A 19,492-nucleotide genomic window follows, 5' to 3' on the forward strand; every position below is an offset into this window, starting at 1 on the left:
AGAGACAGGGTTTCACCACGTTGGTCAGGCTGGTCTCAAACTCCTGACCTCAGGTGATCCACCCGCCTCAGACTCCCAAAGTGCTGGGATTACAGGTGTGAGCCAGGGCGCCCAGCCTATTTTATTTCATTTTGAGACGGAATCTCCTTGGTCGCCCAGGCTGCAGTGTGGTGGTGCAATCTCGGCTCACTGCAACCTCTGCCTCCCAGGTTCAAGCGATTCTCCAGCCCCAGCCTCCCAAGTAGCTGGAATTACAGGTGCCCGCCACCAAGCCTAGCTAATTTTTGTATTTTTTTTTTTGAGATGGAGTCTCTCTCCGTCGTCCAAGCTGGAGTGCAGTGGTGCGATCTCGGCTCACTGCAAGCTCCGCCTCCCAGGTTCACGCCATTCTGCTGCCTCAGCATCCTGAGTAGCTGAGACTACAGGCACCCGCCACCATGCCCGGCTAATTTTTTTGTATATTTAGTAGAGACGGGGTTTCACCATGTTGGCCTGGATGGTCTCGAACTCCTGGCCTCAAGTGATCCGCCCTCCTTGGCTTCCCAAAGTGCTGGGCTTACAAGCGTGAGCCATCCCGGCCGGCATTTAAATTTATTTTTGAGAAGGAGTACGCTCTGTCGTCTAGGCTGGGTGCGGTGGCATGATCTCGGCTCACGGCAACCTCTGCCTCCCCGGTTCAAGCGATTCTCCTGCTTCAGCCTCCCAAGTTGCTGGGGTTACAGGCGCGCGCCACCACAACCGGCTAATTTTTTTGTAGAGATGGGATTTCACAATGTTGGCCAGGCTGATCTCGAACTTCTGACCTCAGGTGATCCGCCCGCCTCGGCCTCCCAAGGTTCTGGGATTAGAAGTGTGAGCCGCCCCCCGCCGGTTGAACATCTGAAGCTTCTAAAGCGAACTCTTAGGTTTCATTGGCACGAGGGGCTCGAACCAGGTCAGCCTTCCAGGCGTCAGTGCCCAATGCTTGGCATCTACTGACAGAAACCAGGAATAAGGGGCTGGAGGCGGAAACAGCTTGAAGAAAGAGGTAGAGGCCAGGGAGTGAGGACGGTGTCTCCTTTTCCTGGAAGTTGGTAATTCAGGCAGAAGGAAATTGGATGAGCTTCCAAAACACCCGGGGGGCCAGGTGGCCCCGATCCCACCTCCACTGCGGAGACGCGGCCCCTTTAAGGCTCCCGGAAACGGTCCCACAGGGCCGGAAGTGACCCTCTTTATTTCTCTGCCTCACGTGGTGCGGGCAGGAAGTGACGCGCGTGGCCCGGGAGCTGCGGACGCAGAGGCCGACGGAGCTGGAGTAGCGGACGCCGGGGGGTCTCCGGGACAGGTGACCGGGGGGAGGGGGCCGGGAGCGCGCCCAGAGAAGGCGGGGCCTGAAGCTCCACGTGGCGGGGAGCGCGAACAGGCGTGGGCGGGGTGGGGAGCCGCCGGCGGGGGCGGGGTCGGAGTACTCTGCGGGGGGCGGGGACAGGACGCCCACATGGGAAGCTGGAGGGGCGCTGGCGCGGCGGGCCGTTGGGGGGGGTGGGTAGGGCCGAGGCGGGGCGGGGCCCGAGCCTGGGCCGGCGGCTGTGGGCGGGGCCTAAAAGTTGTGGCTGGGCTGTGGGCGGGGCCATATGTTGCTTGGACAGCTGTGTGGCGGGGCTCCGATGCCCGGCGGACGCGCTGTGGGCGGGGCCAGAAAGTTTTGCCTGACTGGAAGTGGGTCCAGATTGTTGGCCGGGACGTTGGGGGCGGACCCAGAGGCTGACGCGTGCCGGGGGCGGGGCCACTTTATAGTGGGGAGCCAGGGGGCGGGGCCAGGGAGCTGGCGGGGAATGCTGGGGGTGGAGCCAGAAAGTTTCGTCTGAGCCACGGGCGCGGCCAGAGCGTTGGCGGGGAAGCGGGGAGCTGAGCCAGAACCCTGGGGAAGCCACGGGTGGGGCCAGATGCTGACGTAACGAGGTGTGGGAGGGAGTCAGGGGGCGTGTCCAGGAAGTTGGCCAGGCCAATCGGAGGCGGGGCCGGAGGGTTGACTGGGAAGGCCGGAGGCGGGGATGGAATAATAATAATAAGAGATGGGAGGGGCGGGTCTGGGCTGTTGCCTGGGAGAAAGTCGGGAGGGGGGCTAGATTAATGGCCCATGGGTTGGGGCGGGGCTAGAGCGGTTTCCAGGATGTCGGGGAAGTGGCCCTGGCATTCCCAGCTGGATTGAGGCTGGAGCTTTGCACAGAAAATCTGGGGCGGGCCTGGGTATTTCTTGTTGGTTGGGGCTGGTGGAGTATTCAGTGGGGCAAAAGGCCAGTTCCAGGAAGCCTCGCCAGTGAGTTCTGGGCCTGTGTACAGAATCCTTTCGGGGGAGGCGGGAGGCTGTTGAGCTTCCTTAGGGTGCTGAAGACCGGGACTAGGAAGTCCCTGGGGAAGGTGTGGGCTTGGCGTGTTCTCTGAAAACTTGGGCAGCCAATAAGAGTGGGGTTCAGACTTTCTTTGAGCGTGGGATTAGGAATGTTTCTGAACCTTACCTGGCGGAGCTAGAATATTCGCCTGAATATGAGAGGCACCAGGATGAGCACAGGGAGGTGGGTCTGGAACTTTCTTGTGCAGGCTGGTTGGAGGGGTTGTAGTTGGAACTCTCGATAGGGAACCGGGCTAGCACTCATACCACAGGGTATGCAGGCTGGACTAGAATCTGCGTTTGGAGGAGAGCAGTGTTGGATACTTAAGTAGTGGGTGGGGGCCAGAATATCCCCAAGGTGGGTTTCACTAGATTGTTTACATGGGAACTGGGTGAGTCCACAAAGATCATGAAAGGGCCGAGTCTTAATTTCTTTCTTTTTGTTTTTTTTTTTTGGGACGGAGTCTCGCTCTGTTGCCCAGGCTGGAGTGCAGTGGCGCGATCTCGGCTCACTGCAAGCTCTGCTTTCCCGGGTTCACGCCATTCTGCTTCCTCAGCCTGTAGCTGGGACTACAGGCGCCCGCCACCACATCCGGCTAATTTTTGTATTTTTAGTAGAGATGGCGTTTCACCGTGTTATCTAGGATAGTCTCGATCTCCTGACCTTGTGATCCGCCCATCTCGGCCTCCCAAAGTGCTGGGATTACAGGCGTGAGCCACCACGCCCGGCCTGCCTGGCTAATTTTTTTGTATTTTTTTTTTTAGTAGAGATGGGGTTTCACCCTGTTAGCCAGTATGGTCTCGATCTCCTGACCTCGTGATCCGCCCGTCTGGGCCTCCCAAAGTGCTGGGATTACAGGCGTGAGCCACCACACCTGGCCCATCTTAATTTCTATGGAGAAGGTAGAGCTGGCAGTTGAAGGGAGGGAGAGTGAGGGCTACAATTCTCTTGCAGTACAGGTTTTTTTTGTGTATGGCTACGAGGAGCCCCCAGTATGTTAGAGGACGAAGTAGATTGGGGGGCCATTGGCCTTAGTCCTTCTTTTTCCTCTGCCCCCAGGAACCCTCAGTGCTGTGTCTAGATTCTGCAGGGGAGGTTTGCTGGGACCTTGACCCCACCGAGCCAGCGAAATGGTGAGGCTGAAAGTGGGTCTCTAGAATCTCAGTTTTGGGGAAGGGGGCTTGGGAGGATGGGATCCAGGGGGGGAGACTCTCAGACCCCAGGGGAAAATCCCTGGTATGGATGGAGGTTTTTCCTTCCATCCCTCAACTGCCTCCCGGTCTCAGGCAGCCACACTCGATTTGAAATCAAAGGAGGAGAAGGATGCTGAGTTGGACAAGAGGATCGAGGCTCTTCGGCGGAAGAATGAGGCCCTCATCCGGCGCTACCAGGTGCCCTAGCCCCGCCCTGGGAGACCCCATCCCCTCTCTTCCCCGCAGTGAGTTTTTCTCACCTCTCCCTTAAAACCTTTTCATGGCTCCCCATCACTGTCAGGATAAAAGCCAAAGGCCTTAGCCTGACATCCCTTCTTTCATTCCATTATTCATTAATTCATTCATTTGTTCACAAGTATTCCCCAAGATCTTTACCGTACCAGCCCCGGTGCTGAGTGGTGCTGGGGATACAGCTGTGATTGAGACAGACCCAGGCCTACCCCTCCAGGGTCCACCGTCTAGTCAGGGATGTCCCAGAGTGGACAAGTCTGGAATCAGGAAATCCAGGGGTCTGTGGGAGTCTGGAGGAGGCTCCTGCCCAGCCTTGGGGATATCAGGAAGGGTTTCCTGGAGGAGTGGACTTTGAGGCTTGAGTGGTGAGTAGACAATAACCAGTTGAGAAGGAGAGGGGAACATGTTTCAGGCAGAGAGAACAGTTTGTGCAAATGTTGGAAGCGAGAGAGAGCTTGGAGCTTCAAGTTGGAGGGTTGGTTAGGAGAGAATTGACCTGGGCAGGTCAGCAGGGACTAGGCTGTGTGGGGCCCTGAATGCCACCAGGCTGAGTTTGAACTTTGTCCTGAGGGCGCTGGGGAACCAGGGAGAGCCTTGAGCAGGGGTGGGACCCGTCAGAATAGTTCTTTAGGAAGACGCCTCTGGGTGCTGTGTGGTGGTGGGTGGGAGGAGGTGATACTGGAGCCCAGTGACCGAGGAGGAAGTTGGGGCTGGAACCCTAGTAGGAGAGGAGGTACCTGGCTCAGGGCAGGGCTGTTGAGAGGAACTCAGTTACTAAAGAGCAGTTGGGGGCAGGGGGAGGAAGAGGGAGGATTTAGGACAAGGCTGCTGAGTAGGTGGTGTGGCTGTCCCTGAGATGGGATCTGGGGGGAGGCATGGGTTTCATTTATTCATTCTTCATGAAGTCATTCATTTTATAAAAGGCATATGGAATTTCCCTTGTGGGCCAGGCAACGTTCTAGACTTGGGATACATGTCAGTGACATACATCACTGAAAGCGGACCGACATTCCTGTCCCCAGGCAGATTCTGCTGTAGTGGAGGAAGCAGACAGTGAGCAAGACGCACACGGTGCTGGGTGCAAATGGGATGAGATCAGAGAGGGTGGCAGGGAGCTGGTTTCCATAGGGTGCTCAGGGAAAGCCTCACCAGAAGGCAGCATTGGAGCAGAGACCTGCAGGAGGTGAGGGGTTGGAAGATCTCTGGGAAAAGTGTTCCTGGCAGAGGGAGCCGCTGGTGCCAAGCCCCCGAGGCAGGTTTGAGCTGGATGTGTTCGGGGAATAGCAAGGAAGCCAGAGTGATCGCGGGGCAGAGGGTGGGAGACGAGGTCAGGGAGGTACCAAGGCCAGACCCCACGGGTCCCACAGGATGTGGGGGAGGCTGTTACTCAGAGATGGGCACCACAGGAGCGTTTTGAGTGGGGCAGCAACGTGATGGGGTTTGAGGGATATGAGTGGCCGCCTTGTCCAGAGCCCAGGAGAGAGGCCTGGGCTGGGGCCAGACTTAGTCGGAGATCAGGGGTCTGTGGGAGGCTGTCTGGCGGTCAGGGCACCTGACGCTTCCCTGCCCCGGGTGTCTGTTCCTAGGAGATTGAGGAAGACCGTAAGAAAGCTGAACTTGAGGGAGTTGCGGTCACAGCTCCCCGAAAGGGCCGCTCAGTGGAGAAGGAGAACGTGGCAGTGGAGTCGGTGAGCTCATCACTGGGGTTAGGGATCGTGGGGATGGGGAGGGGCAGAGGGTTGAGGCCTGGGACCCAGGAGCCCCCAGCTGTCCTGCACCAGTGGGTGGCCTCCATCCTGGCCGCATGCCTGCCTGCCCCAGTGACTGTATTTTCCCCATCTCCCCTCTTCCAGGAGAAGAACCTGGGTCCTTCCCGGAGGTCTCCTGGGACCCATCGGCCCCCAGGGGCCAGCAAGGGGGGCCGGACTCCTCCACAGCAGGGAGGCCGGGCCGGCATGGGCCGAGCATCGCGCAGCTGGGAGGGCAGTCCTGGGGAGCAGCCTCGAGGAGGAGGAGGTGGGGGCCGTGGCCGGAGAGGCCGGGGCCGGGGTTCCCCTCACCTCTCTGGAGCTGGAGACACCTCAATCTCTGACCGTAAATCTAAGGTAGGAGCTAGGCAGCACTTGGAGCCCTGGCTGAGGTTCTCTGTTGTCTGTTTCTGTCTGTTCCTCCTCTCAAATGCACAGTTGTCCTGTATATCCATCTTTCGGCATCTCTCTCCGAGCCTCTGCATCTGGCTCTGTTTCTCTCTTCCTTTACCACCTCCTCCTCCTCCTGCTCTCCCTCTTCTATTTCCTCCTGTTCCTTCCCTCTCTCCTCACGCCCAGAGCTCGCATGTTACTCCTTGTCTCTTTCTCTCCTGCCCGTGTTCCCCCTCTTCTCATTCCTCCTCGCCTTCCTTCCCTCCCTCTCCTGCAACACCTAGTGCTGTGTATCCTCTGTCGCTCGCTCTTTGTTTCCCTTTTTCTGGCTTTCTGGTGCATGCTTGCATGCTTGCCCGCTCATCCTCTGTCCCCACCTCTCCTGCCTTTCTGGCACAGTGTGTGTGTCTGGTGGGCTGTCTCTATCTGGTGTGCTTGTGGGCACAGGCTCTGTGTGTGTGTCTGGTGGGCTGTCTCTGTTTGGTGTGCTTGTGGGCACAGGTTCTGTGTGGCATTCTGTTTCTGTGTTTGTGTTGGTCCCCGGCTTTGTTTGTGGGGAGCAGTGATCTTACTGTAACTGCCTCACTCACCCATGACGTGCAGGTCAGCGGGGTGTGAGGCGGTCTAGCTGAGTGGCGGACAGCCCACCATAGACATGGGTTGAACCTGGTTCTGTGAGTTACCTGTCCTTGGGCAGCTCACTTCCCCTGTGAGCTTCTGGTTCTGGCATTTACACGGGAATAAGAAGATTCAAAAATTAGCCGAGCGTGGTGGTGGGCACCTGTCATCCCAGCTACTTGGGAGGTTGAGGCAGGAGGATCACTTGAACCTGGGAGGCGGAGGTCACGGTGAGCTGAGATGGTGCCACTGCACTCCAGTCTGGGTGACAGAGTGAGACTCCATATCAGAAAAAAAAAAAGCTGGGTGCGGTGGCTCACGCCTGTAATCTCAACACTTCAGGAGGCCAAGGTGGGCAGATCACCTGAAGTCAGGAGTTCGAGACCAGCCTGGCCAACATGGTGAAACCCTGTCTCTACTAAAAATACAAAAAATGAGCCAGGCATGGTGGCACACGCCTGTTATCTCAGCTACTCAGGAGGCTGAGGCAGGAGAAGTGCTTGAACCTGGGAGGCGGAGGTTGCAGTGAGCTGAGATCACGCCATTGTACTCCAGCCTGGACAACAAGAGTGAAATTCTGTCTCAAAAAAAAAAAAAAAAAAAAAAAAAAAAGAATTAGACTTAAATTGGGCATGCCAAGCTGCTGTCACAGAAAGACGCCAAAAATCTCACGACCTAAGTAGAGTAGGAGTTTATTTCTCTCTTGTATGCCGAGCCCTGCAGGGAGGTGGGTGGTCCAGGGGGCGAGGCCCCGCTCCATGATGTCACTCAGGGACCCAGGTTCCTGCTTTTTTGTGTTTGAGACGGAGTCTCGCTCTGTTGCCTATGCTGGAGTGCAGTGGCATGATCTTGGCTCACTGTAAGTTCCGCCTCCTGGGTTCATGCCATTCTCCTGCCTCAGCCTCCCAAGTAGCTGGGACTACAGGCGCCTGCCACCACGCCCGTCTTCTTTTTTTTTTTTGTATTTTTAGTAGAGATGAGGTTTCACTGTGTTAGCCAGGATGGTCTCAATCTCCTGACCTTGTGATCCACCTGCCTGGGCCTCCCAAAGTGCTGGTATTACAGGCGTGAGCCACCACCCCCGGCCACGTTTAAAATTTTTTGTAGAGACAGGGTCTTGCTCTGTTGCCTAGTCTGGCCTTGAACTCCTGGACTCAAGCAATCCTCCTGCCTTGGCCTCCCAACGTGCTTGGATTAGAGGTTTAAGCCACCATGTCAGCCTGGAGGCTGGTTTTGAACGCAGGCTCCCTCTGTCTAGTATGTACTGAAATTCCAGACCCCCGCAATAGGAAAGCCAGTGCAGTATATACTGTGTTGTTTGCATAGACTAGGCCTGACCAACCAGCCTCATTAGTTCACTACTGACCTTGAGCACGGAGCATGCTGAGAGCAAATGCTCAGACACCAGCAGACCAGTCCGAGGAGAGGAGCCTCAGGCCTGCTGGGCAGCCCCTCTCCTGCACGGGCGGCCTAATAGTTCTCCCTGAAGCTGGGTATCCCTATCTTTATCCCCCCAGGAGTGGGAGGAGCGGCGCAGACAGAACATTGAGAAGATGAACGAGGAGATGGAGAAGATTGCCGAGTACGAGCGCAACCAGCGGGTCAGTGGTGCGGGTGTCCCCGTGGCGGGGCCCAGCTGCCTGGGCTGTGGGGAGCCGGCGTCAATCCCCTGCTCCGCTGCCTGCAGGAAGGGGTGCTTGAACCCAACCCGGTGCGGAACTTCCTGGATGATCCCCGGCGACGCAGCGGGCCTCTGGAGGAATCTGAGAGGGACCGCCGGGAGGACAGCCGCCGGCATGGCCGCAACTGGGGTGGCCCTGACTTTGAGCGGGTGCGCTGTGGCCTTGAGCACGAGCGGCAGGTGGGTGCTGGCAGTGAGGACGCCCCGGGGCTGTCAGGGCTATGATGGGGACTGCGCAGCAGGAACCAGACAGATCAGGGCCATGGGGCCTCTCCTTTTTTGTGCCGTAGCACAGGACTTTTTTTTTCATTGAGACGAGTCTTGCTTTGTCACCCATTCTGGAGTGCAGTGGCGCCATCTCGGCTCACTGCAACCTTTACCTCCCGGGTTGAAGCAATTCTTCTGACTCAGCCTTCCAAGTAGCTGAGATTATAGGCGAGCACCACCACGCCTGGCTAATTTTTTCATATTTTCAGTAGAGATGGGGTTTCACCATGTTGGCCAGGCTGGTCTTGGCAACTCCTGACCTCAAGTAATCTACCTGCCTCGGCCTCCCAAAATGCTGGGATTACAGGTGTGAGCCACCATGCTTGGCCAGGATTTTAATTATTAAGGATTTGTGGTATGTTTTGCTTCCTGCTAAGGCAAATCTTCCCTCATTGTTAATGACATCAGCATTTATGAGGCACCTACCATGTGGCAGGTGCTGTGTGAGGGGTGGGGACCTGACCTAGAAGAGGAGGGAGGGGCAGTGTCCTTGCACTTGGTGGTCCACCCCCAAATTGTTTGTCTGTTGGTTCTTCTGTCAGTACCATGCTGCTCTAGTTGTTACAGCTTTGTGGTATGTTTGAGGGTTTTCTTGTTACTAACAGTATTTTTTTTGTTTTTTGGAGACGGAGTCTTGCTCTGTCACCCAGGCTGGAGTGCAGTGGTGCCATCTTGGCTCACTGCAAGCTCCGCCTCCTGGGTTCACACCATTCTCCTGCCTCAGCCTCCTGAGTAGCTGGGAGTAGCCGCACGCCTGGCTAATTTTTTGTATTTTTAGTAGAGAGAGGGTTTCATCATGTTAGCCAGGATGGTCTTAATCTCCTGACCTTGTGATCCGCCTCCCTCAGCTTTCCAAAATGCTGGGATTACAGGCGTGAGCCACCACGCCCAGCGGGATAAGAGTTTTGAGGCAGAGCCCCTTCCTTGATGAGGTTTCTATTGGTGGGAGCTGAGTGAATGAAAATATAGCAAGATGTGAGGTCCTCCCAAGTGTTGTGGAGAAAAATCCAGCAGCTGAGGGGACAGACGGATGCTACAGATCTGAGAGGGCCTCTCTGAGGAGGTGCCACCTGAGCCTACTTGGTTGTGATTTCTGCCTTGTCACTGCTTTCCTGTGTGACCTTGAGCAAGTGGATGTGCCCTGGGGCTTAGGGGTGGGGTGGGGTGTGGGACAGCGCCCTGACTCCCCCTGGGCTGGGGGGCAGGGCCGCCGAGCTGGCCTGGGCAGTGCTGGAGACATGACGTTGTCCATGACGGGCCGGGAGCGGTCGGAGTACCTGCGCTGGAAGCAGGAGAGGGAGAAGATCGACCAGGAGCGGCTGCAGAGGCACCGCAAACCCACTGGCCAGTGGCGGCGCGAGTGGGACGCCGAGAAGACTGATGGGATGTGAGTCTCCTCCCTACTGCCCTCCCTGTGTGGCACCTTGACCTTGGCCCTGACTTCTAAGTCCTGTGCCTCTCTCTGGTTTCTCCTGCTGTGTATGAGTGAGTGACTGCTATATCCTGAGATGCTGTGGACCAGCTGCCGGAGCTCAGCAGCACGTGAGAGCACTTCTGGTTTTCTTTTTTTTTTTTTTTCTGGAGACAGAGTCTTGCTCTGCCACCCAGTCTGGATGGAGTGCAGTGGCGCGATCTCAGCTCACTGAAACCTCTGCCTCCTGGGTTCAAGCAATTCTCCTGCCTTAGCCTCCTGAGCAGCTGGGGTGAGAGGATTTCTTCTGTATGCACGGGTGTGCTGGGCTCATCTGATCCAGGCTGGACGCTAAGCTGTGGGTCCCACTGGGCTTGGCTCCTCGCGGCAGGGTGAACTCATTCTGTGCCAGGGTGTTCATTCTGCTCTCCAGGCTGAGGGCAGCAGCTGCCTGGAGAGCGCTTGCCCTGACATGGGCAGATGCACAAGCGGGCACATGTGCCAGTTGTTTTTGCCAGCACACTCCATCTCACTGGGGCGGGGAAGTAAGCTCTGCCCACTCCAGTGGATAAGAACACCGGTGGCTGCAGGGACGTCAGTTCCAATGCAGGGAGGGTGTGAAGACTGTTTAACAGCGATTAGACCTTTGCATCCTCCCGCCAGCCTCTGACCTGTCCCCACCAACACAGATTCCTGAATGTCTTTCCATGCCCCACCATCACCTTCTTCTTTTTTTTTTTCCTTTGGAGATGGAGTCTCGCAGTGTTGCTTGGGCTGGAGTATAGTGATGTGATCTCGGCTCACTGCAACCTCTGCCTCCTGGGTTCAACCCATTCTCCTGCCTCAGCCTCCCGTGTAGCTGGGATTACAGGTGCCTGCTACCACATCCAACTAATTTTTGTATTTTTGGTAGAGACAGGGTTTCACCATGTTGGCCTGGCTGGTCTTGAACTCCTGACCTCATGATTTGCCCACCTGAATCTCCCAAAGTGCTGAGATTACAGGTGTGAGCCACCGCGCCCGGCACCACCACCTTACCCCAGTGGCATTGTTAACCTCAAGTTTGACTCTGTCCCCCGATTCAGTCAGACTTAAAGCCCTCATCACATTGTCGTCATGGGGAGCAACTTCCATAGCCAAGAAGGAGAAGGTTCAGGAAGAGCCAATAAATGGCAGTATTTAAAGATCAGCAACTTTAGGTTTTACCTCATCCCCCATTCTTTCCTGTGTTGAAAGTTTTCATTCACCTATAACTTGTGTTTTGGCTTTGGCTAAGGAGAAGGATTTTGTCTGCCCGGTGGTCGGGAAGCATTCTGTTGTGGATTGTGAGCTAAGCCTGTGCAAGTGTGAGAAATATTTTGCTCAGATACTATAGCTGATCTTCCTAAGGAGGAGGCAGCTGGACTTTTGGGGAGATGTTCTCAGTGTTCACAGTGAGAAAGTATTTGTTTTTCTTGTGTGTCCCAAAAACAGTTTGCAACAAGTCTGATTAATAATATGTGTGTGGGCTGGGTGCAGTGGCTCACGTCTGTAATCCCAGCACTTTGGGAGGCCGAGGCGGGTGGATCATGAGGTCAGGAGATCAAGACCATCCTGGCCAACACGGTGAAACCCCGTCTCTACCAGAAATTCAAAAAATGGCGGGACGCAGTGGCTCACGCCTGTAATCCCAGGACTTTGGGAGGCCAAGGCGGGCAGATCACGAACGAGGTCAGGAGATGGAGACCATCCTGGCTAACATGGTAATACCCTGTCTCTACTAAAAATACAAAAAATTAGTCAGGTGTGGTGGCGGGCGCCTGTAGTCCCAGCTACTCGGGAGGCTGAGGCAGGAGAATGGTGTGAACCCGGGAGGCAGAGCTTGCAGTGAACCAAGATCACGCTACTGCACTCCAGCCTGGGTGAAACAGCGAGACTCCGTCTCAAAAAAAAAAAAAAAATGTGTGTGTGGGCCAGGCGCAGTGGCTCACGTTTATAATCCCCATAATCCCAGCACGTTAGGAGGCCGAGGCTGGAGGACTGCTTGAACCCAGGAGATTTGCAGTGAGCCGTTATGATGCCACTGCACTCCAGCCTGGACCACAGAGCAAGACCCTATCTCTAAAAAAAAAAAAAAATGCATGGTGTCTTGCTTTCATCAGCATATATTTGAGTCCCCCCTATGTCATAGAAGGTTCTAGGTGATACAGCAGCAAACAAAACATTTCTGCCTTTGTGGAACTAAGAATGTAGTGGGCAAGGTGGGTAATTCAGAGGTCTAATGTCAGGCCCGGAAGGACAATGAAGGAGAGTAAGCAGCCAGGGTGGAGATTAGAATTTTAGATTTAGATAATCTGTGTAATAATAATAATAATATTATTTTCTTTTTTTTTGAGACTGAGTCTTGCTGTGTTGCCCAGGCTAGAGTGCAGTGGTGTGATCTCAGCTCACTGCAACATCCACCTCCTGGGTTCAAGTAATTCTCCTGACTCAGCTTCTGGAGTAGTTGAGATTACAGGTGCCCGCCACCATGCCCGGCTAATTTTTTTTTTTTTTTTTTGAGACAGAGTCTTGCTATGTCGCCCAGGCTAGAGTGCAGTGGTGTGATCTCGCCTCACTGCAAGCTCTGCCTCAGGTTCATGCCATTCTCCTGCCTCAGCCTCCCGAATAGCTGGGACTACAGGCGTCCGCCACCACGCTTGGCTAATTTTTTGTATTTTTAGTAGTGACGGGGTTTCACCGTGTTAGCCAGGATGATCTCAATCTCCTGACCTCATGATCTGCCCGCCTCGGCCTCCCAAAGTGCTGGGATTACAGGCGTGAGCCACCTGCGCCTGGCCTAATTTTTGTATTTTTAGTAGACATGGGGTTTCACCCTGGTCTCAAACTCCTGGTCTCAGGTGATCCACCCATCTGGCCTCCCAAAGTGTTGGGATTACAGGTGTGAGCCACCGCGCCCGACCCTAATATTGTCTTAGCTGGGGGTTCAGGAAGGCCTCTGAGCGGAGCCCTGAAAGGAGGTGAGGGAGTGAGCCAGTGAAAAATGTGGGAAGAACGTTCCAGGAGCAGGCGCTAAGGCCCTAAGGCAGGAGCTAGGTGTGGTGGAAGAGCCTGCTTAGCTGGAGAGGCGAGAGAGACTAGTGGGAAAAGTCAGTCAGTTGGGGGTCATGTACTTGGGCAAGGGTCTGTGGTGATTCCCCCAAATTTTTGTTTTGGCGCCCACATTCTGAATCTTTTTGTATTTGTCACTATGCTGTCAAATTTGTCTCTCACCCATCACCTGGTCCAATTTTTTTTTTTTTTTTTTGAGACGGAGTTTCGCTCTGTCGCCCAGGCTGGAGTGCAGTGGCCGGATCTCAGCTCACTGCAAGTTCCGCCTCCCAGGTTGACGCCATTCTCCCGCCTCAGCCTCTGAGTAGCTGGGACTACAGGCGCCCGCCACCTCGCCCGGCTAGTTTTTTGTTATTTTTTAGTAGAGACGGGGTTTCACCGTGTTAGCCAGGATGGTCTCGATCTCCTGACCTCATGATCCGCCCGTCTCAGCCTCCCAAAGTGTTGGGATTACAGGCTTGAGCCACCACGCCCGGCCAGTCCTATTTTTTTTTTGAGATGGGGTCTCCCTCTGACACCCAGGCTGAAGTACAGTGGCTTGATCATGGCTCACTGCAGCCTTGACCTCCCAGGCTTAAGCAATCCTCCCTCCTCAGCCTCCCTAGTAGCTGGGATTACAGGCGTGCGCCACCACGCCCAGCTACTTTTTGTATTTTTTGTAGAGGTGGGGCTTCGCCATGTTCACCAGGCTGGTTTCAACTCCTGGGCTTAAGGGATCTGTCTGCCTCAGCCTCCCAGAGTACTGGGATTACAGGCTTGAGCCACCATGCCCAGCCCTGTCCTACTTCTAGTGACCCCTGTCTGGTTGACCATCTGTCACTGATCTGATTTCTGACCCTGACCTCTCCTATCTTCTTGATCCTCTTGTTACCGTGTTCCCCCAGCTGCCCGCTCATCCGTTATCTTTCCCCAGGTTCAAGGATGGCCCAGTCCCTGCCCATGAACCATCCCACCGCTATGGTGAGTGGGTGCCCTTGGATGAGCCGAGGCTCGGTCTGGGAGTCGGGTGGTGTGTGCCACGCCTTCCCTTTCCGATACCTGGGTTCTGTTGCAGATGACCAGGCCTGGGCCCGGCCCCCGAAGCCCCCTACGTTTGGGGAGTTCCTGTCCCAGCGCAAAGCTGAGGCCAGCAGCCGCAGGAGGAGAAAGAGCAGTCGGCCTCAGGCCAAGGCAGCACCCCGGGCCTACAGGTGGGGCATCCCTTCTGTGGGTTTGCATACCCCCAGGGCTCTCCACAGGGCGTCCTCTTCTTTGGCTTGCTGTGAAGGTGTGGGTACATCTGTCTGTCCCTGTCTTTGTCTTGGCCCTATCTCGCAGGTCTGTGGTTTGAGGGGCTTGGGATCTGGCTCTTGGTTTTACCCTCATCTGTCCCCTTTCTGCCCTTACCCATCTCCTCTCCTGCCACCTGCCCTGCTCTCTGTCTTTGACACCTGGGGACACACATCTGCCATTCCCTCAGTGCTCCAACATGCCAGGTGCTCTGGGCAGCTCCTCCCTAGGGAGGGTGGAAGCAGGAAGCCCTTCCTCCTATCTACTCTCCACCCAGGCATCACCCCTTCCCTCTGTTCCCTCTAGTGACCATGATGACCGCTGGGAGACAAAAGAGGGGGCAGCATCCCCAGCCCCTGAGGCTCCACAGCCCACTTCCCCTGTGGAGACATCCACGCAGGTGAGGCTGGGCCACGGTTCAGGGCATGGGCCTGGGGTGGGGGCTCAGGGCCTGTGCCTTGCCCTGACTTGCCTATGTCCCCAAAGCTACCCAAGATCCCAGCTCCTGCCCACCAGCCTCCCGAAGACAAGGGGGAAGAGAACGAGGGGGAAGAGGATGAAGAATGGGAGGACATAAGTGAGGACGACGAGGAGGAGGAGGCGATCGAGGTGGAAGAAGGTGATGAGGAGGAAGAACCAGCCCAAGACCACCAAGCCCCAGAGGCCGCCCCCACTGGGAGCCCCTGTAGTGAGCAGGCCCACGGAGTCCCCTTCAGTCCAGAGGAGCCCCCGCCGGAGCCCCAGGCCCCTGGCACGCCTTCCAGCCCTTTCTCACCACCCAGCGGCCACCAGTCCGTGTCCGATTGGGGTGAAGAGGTGGAGCTGAATTCTCCCCGGACCACCCACCCGGCTGGCGCCCTCTCTCCGGGTGAGGCCTGGCCTTTTGAGACTGCATGAAGCTGGCTCTGTGTGTGTGTGTGTGTGCACAAGTGCGCGTGCCCTGGAGGGGTGTGGCTGATGGGGGACCCTTGGGGGCTGGGCCCTGGGACCCAGTGTGTCCTATAGCCATCGTGGCTGTTGGTTGGGGGTCAGCCCATGCTCTTCTGTACGGTCATGCTCTTCTCTGGAATGCCTCCTCCCAGAGCCTGCCCCAGCCCTTCGAGCCCCCTCCCCAATAAAGAATTCACATCCTCAAATGACATTCCCCCAGGTGTGTCCTTGAACCCCCTTCAACTCCCCCTGGGCCTTCTCTCTTGGGGTAGGGAGATGTCAGGAGGGAAAGGGGGCTTGACCGGGCCTCCCCTTCCCTAGGAGGTGGCCAGTCAGCCCCTGCCTCCCTGGAGAGTGGGCCCAGCCTCCCAGGAACCCAGAAAGCTGAAGAGGAAGGGTCTGAGGCAACTCCAGGTGGGGGAGTGCATGGGGCAGGGGGTGGAGGCTGCTGCTGCTGCTTTCTGTGGGGCTGAGGGGCAGAGGGCTTGGGGGAGTGGGGTGAGTGTGTGTAGGTAGCAGTTGGACCATAGAGGTGAGGTGAAAAGGGTGAGCTGGGATAGGGATTGGGGACTGGAGCTGGGTGGCAGGGGTGGGGCAAAGGGGCAACTTTATGGGCCAAGCCAATAGGAATTGGGTATGTGGGTGGAGGTTGAAGTTGGGGGTAAGGAAAGGATTAGAATTTTGGAGTTGAGCTCAGGGGTTTTGGAAAGCACTGGTTTAAAAGTAATGGGGTGTGGTCGGACACCTTGGCTCATGCCTGTAATCCCAGCACTTAGGGAGGCTGAAGTGGGCAGATCACTTGAGGTCAGGAGTTCCAGACCAGTCTGGCCAAGAAGGTGAAACCCCGTCTTTACTAAAATAAAAAAATTAGCCGGGTGTGGTGGCATGCGCCTGTAATCCCAGCTACTTGGGAGGCAGGAGGCTCGCTTGAACCTGGGAGGTGGAAGCTGCAGTGAGCAGAGATCGCTCCACTGTACTCCCACCTGGGCGACAGAGCGAGACTCCGTCTCGGAAAAAAAAAAAAAAAAAGCGGGGGGGTTGGTGTACTAGTGCAGGAGCTAAAGGTGGACTTCGAAATTTGAACTGGCTCCAAAAGACCAAAAAGATGTGCAAGGGCAGAAAACTGGATTTCACTGTGGCTGGGATTAGAGTTTTGAGGTGCAACCTAGTGGGGCAAATTAGAGATGCGGACCCCGTCAGCATTTTGGGACCGACGAAGTGTGAGCAAGAGGCCGAGCCCCTCCCACCTACACTTCGTAGGAGTAAGATTTCGAATCTCAGATGGCCTCCCCTCCCCGCAGAGTGGGATTAGGATTTGGGGTGCAGAGCCGAGGAAGGACTGGTTAGAATAGCAGGCGGTGGCGAAGGAAAGGGGAGGGCGGGTCCTCTAGGACTGGCTTGGTGGAGGTTGGTGAAGGCCGTGAGATGGGGCGGGGGTGGGAGAGGACAGGTTGCAGCGGTGGGTGGTGCGGGGGCCTAGGCGCTCTGTCTTGGGCCACGTGTTGGTCGGGAGACAGAGCGCACCACACCCGCGTTTCCCCGATTGTAAACAGGGTTATGTTGCTGGGGGTGTTTGCTGCTGCGTGGGTCCGCTGAGAGGATTAGTCTAGGCTGTGTAAACCGCTTACCGCCAAGCCGGCTGTGGCAGGGGCTCGAACGGGGAAGGGGCGTGGCTAGGCGGGGGAGTGGTCCTGGGCCGGGGGGAAGGTAGGAAGACTAATTCCCTCCGCTGACTCAGCCCCTTCTCTCCTCAGAGGCGGGCCCCGAGGGCCAGGAGACGGCGGAGATCACCGACTTCCAGAGGGTGCGTTTCTGCAAGGTGGTGGCGGCCCCTCCGCCGCCGGGGGCCGCTCGCTGACCGCGCCCGCCGGACCGCGGCCTCCGCGCTCTGCACTAACCTCCCATCGCCTCGCTCCTCTGTCCTCTGCTTCTGCCACACTCCAGCCAGGAGAGGGTTAAATGTAAGGGGGGAGGAGCCAGGGTCTGCGAGCCGGGCGGGGCCAGGGCAGTAGTCGGTGAAGGCCCCACCAACGGGGGACGTCGCGGTACCGGGACGGCTGGGGCGCTTCCGCGTTAGCCTCCCATGGAGGCCCTGGGCGGCTCGGGTCGAATCTCCCGCCTCCAGGATTGCATCCGAGGCCTGGCAGATAGCCGGTGACTCTTCCGAAGGGCTTGAATTACTCGGGCACCAGCCTTGTCCTATTAAACGCAGTGCTTCCGCTCACCCTTGAACTGTGTTTCTGGAGGGGGCAGGCTGGGTCGCTGTGCTTGGCGGGCTTTTCCGTGTTGGAAGAGGCGGGAGGAAGGAGTCTTCCTTCACTCTTCTGATCCGTCTTCCCTCCCCCCCCTCCCGCAGGCCTCCCCGAATTCCTGAAGACGCTGCTGGGAGGGGACTGAAGCTTCCCCGCCTTGATGGGGAGGGGGCGTCAGGAGGGGTTTAACTGGATTTCCAGGCTGTCTTCTCTCTTCCCCAGAGCCTAGTCTGGACCCCTTGGCTCTAGAGAGAAGACGGTGGGGGAGGAGCTGGGACAAGGGGCGCGATTGCGGTCAGGGGCGGAGTGCAACCTCGGGGCCTGAGGTTGTGCTGAGCGACCAGGGAAGGGGGCTGAGCGTGTGCTGGAGGCGGCGGGTCCCGCAGCGGCGGGGCCGGAATTCCGACAAGCGGAGTTAGGCGGGGGGGGGCGGGGTGGGCGCGCGCGGGTGTGGATCTTGCCCCGGTCATGGGGCGGGGCCATCCGCGGGGGCGTGGTCGGGTTGCCGCGCGGGAGCCCGCGGAGGAGGAGAGCAGGGACTCCGGCCTAGACTGTGGGAGCCAGAGGGTAGCGCGCGGGGCTTGAGCGCTGGAGTAGACAGTCCGACAGTCAGCGAGAGATACTGGCTGCGGCAGAGGGCGGCGTAGGGCTCCAGGCAGGGCTTGAGCGGGACGAGGGGGCGGGCTCCGAGGCGGGGTAGACGCCTGGGCTGGATGAAGTCTGGGTCTGGGAAGAGAACCGGGTTGTGGCAGAAGCAGGCGGTGATAGAGGTGATGGAGCTAAACGCGGGGGCGGGGCTGGAGCGAGGGGGCGGGGCTAACACCGCCGTTAGGTGGTTGGGCGGAGGCTGGAGGGGGTGGGCCTAGGCTGCGGAGCCGTGTGTGGGCGTGACCATGCCTGGCGGGGGCGGGGTCGGAGGCGGGCGATTTAGAGCGCGGGGCGGTCCTGCGGGTTGGGGGCGGGGCCTGTGCGGGCCGCGGCGCGGAGCGGAGTGGGCTGCGGGGATGCGGGGGACCAGCTGCGTGGGCGGCGGCGCCGAGAGCCCCGGCGGCGCGGGGCTGAGCGAGGGCCCACGGGGGCGTTGGCTGCGCTTGGCCCCAGTCTGTGCCTACTTCCTCTGCGTCTCGCTGGCTGCCGTGCTGCTCGCTGTATACTACGGTCTCATCTGGGTACCCACGCGGTCCCCCGCGGCGCCCGCCGGCCCGCAGCCCAGCGCGCCGTCCCCTCCGTGTGCCTCCCGCCCGGGCGCGCCGCCTGTCCCGGCGCCCGCCGCTGCCTCCGTCTCCTGCCTCCTGGGAGTCCCCGGCGGGCCCCGATCCCAGCTCCAGCTGCCGCTGAGCCGCCGCCGCCGCCGCTACAGCGACCCTGGCCGCCGCCTGAGCCACCAGACAGCCAGAGAGACGCCAGAGGCCGCGGAGGGTCGAGGACCTGGGTAACTCTCCCTTCCACCCCAACCCGCATTACCAGCCCGCAAGAGCTCTGTGCTCCACGCCGAAGATGCACCGTCTCCGGATGGGTCCGGTCTCCTTCCTAGTGACATTGCCCAGCGTCTCTGGAGCTGTCATCCCGCGGAATGGGGGCCCAGGGGGTGTCGGCTCGGGGCCTTGCCTCTTGCAGCTCCTCTGTGGTCAGACCGGGTCCTCCACCATCAGGAAGATCCCATCCTGAGCTCTGTCTCCTGCTCCTCCTGCTGTGGGATGCTGAGCACAGACCCCACGGCCCATCTGCCTTCTCACCTCCCTGAATCTGTCCATCTGCAATAAACCACAGCCTCAGCTGCCTCGTGCTGTGTCTGTCCTGTTGTCTGCAGAGATGCCTCCCCTCCCAAGTTTGTGTGGGGAAGACCTTCCTGGGTGTGGCCTTTGTCTCTCTCGTCCCGGGTGGGCTGTTCTCCTTCCTTAAGGCGCTCTTCTCTTTTTGGTTGGAGTAGGGAGAAGAAGCTTAGCAGCAGCAGGGCCTTTGAAGGTCAGACAGTGGGAAGGGCTTCCCAGTTTTTTGTGTGCTTGGAGCAAAGGA

At 57.8% G+C, this 19,492-nt stretch overlaps 1 protein-coding gene across 6 annotated transcripts; it reads left to right on the forward strand.

Moving 5' to 3' along the window:
- Positions 1-1,243: 1,243 nt before the first annotated feature.
- Positions 1,244-19,269, forward strand: CCDC9 (coiled-coil domain containing 9). 6 transcript variants are annotated; one of them, XR_007721754.1, is made up of 15 exons: positions 1,250-1,324; positions 3,432-3,505; positions 3,659-3,763; positions 5,404-5,505; positions 5,671-5,922; positions 8,094-8,177; positions 8,264-8,437; positions 9,730-9,911; positions 13,939-13,985; positions 14,080-14,215; positions 14,601-14,694; positions 14,781-15,162; positions 15,546-15,638; positions 16,979-17,378; positions 17,581-19,269. XR_007721754.1 is itself a non-coding variant. In XM_050772138.1 (15 exons), exons 2-15 carry the CDS (start codon positions 3,503-3,505, stop codon positions 17,596-17,598), a joined length of 1,722 nt encoding a protein of 573 aa, XP_050628095.1. In that variant the 5' UTR covers positions 1,250-1,324; positions 3,432-3,502; the 3' UTR covers positions 17,599-19,269. The 6 variants fall into 6 exon arrangements, 5 of the variants coding, with proteins under 5 accessions (XP_050628092.1, XP_050628095.1, XP_050628097.1 ...); XM_050772138.1 differs by having other exon boundaries at positions 16,979-17,028; XM_050772135.1 differs by lacking the exon at positions 17,581-19,269 and having other exon boundaries at positions 1,244-1,324; positions 16,979-17,451.
- The last annotated feature ends 223 nt before the right edge of the window (positions 19,270-19,492 follow it).

Source organism: Macaca thibetana, chromosome 19, assembly GCF_024542745.1.
Source record: "Macaca thibetana thibetana isolate TM-01 chromosome 19, ASM2454274v1, whole genome shotgun sequence".
Classification (NCBI taxonomy): Eukaryota; Metazoa; Chordata; class Mammalia; order Primates; family Cercopithecidae; genus Macaca; species Macaca thibetana.

Excerpts from the sequence above, each read along its gene's own strand:
- CCDC9 (XM_050772135.1), top strand. Across the intron at positions 13,986-14,079 it reads TGAACCATCCCACCGCTATG|ATGACCAGGCCTGGGCCCGG; the intron begins GTGAGTGGGTGC and ends GTTCTGTTGCAG. Across the intron at positions 14,695-14,780 it reads CTGTGGAGACATCCACGCAG|CTACCCAAGATCCCAGCTCC; the intron begins GTGAGGCTGGGC and ends ATGTCCCCAAAG.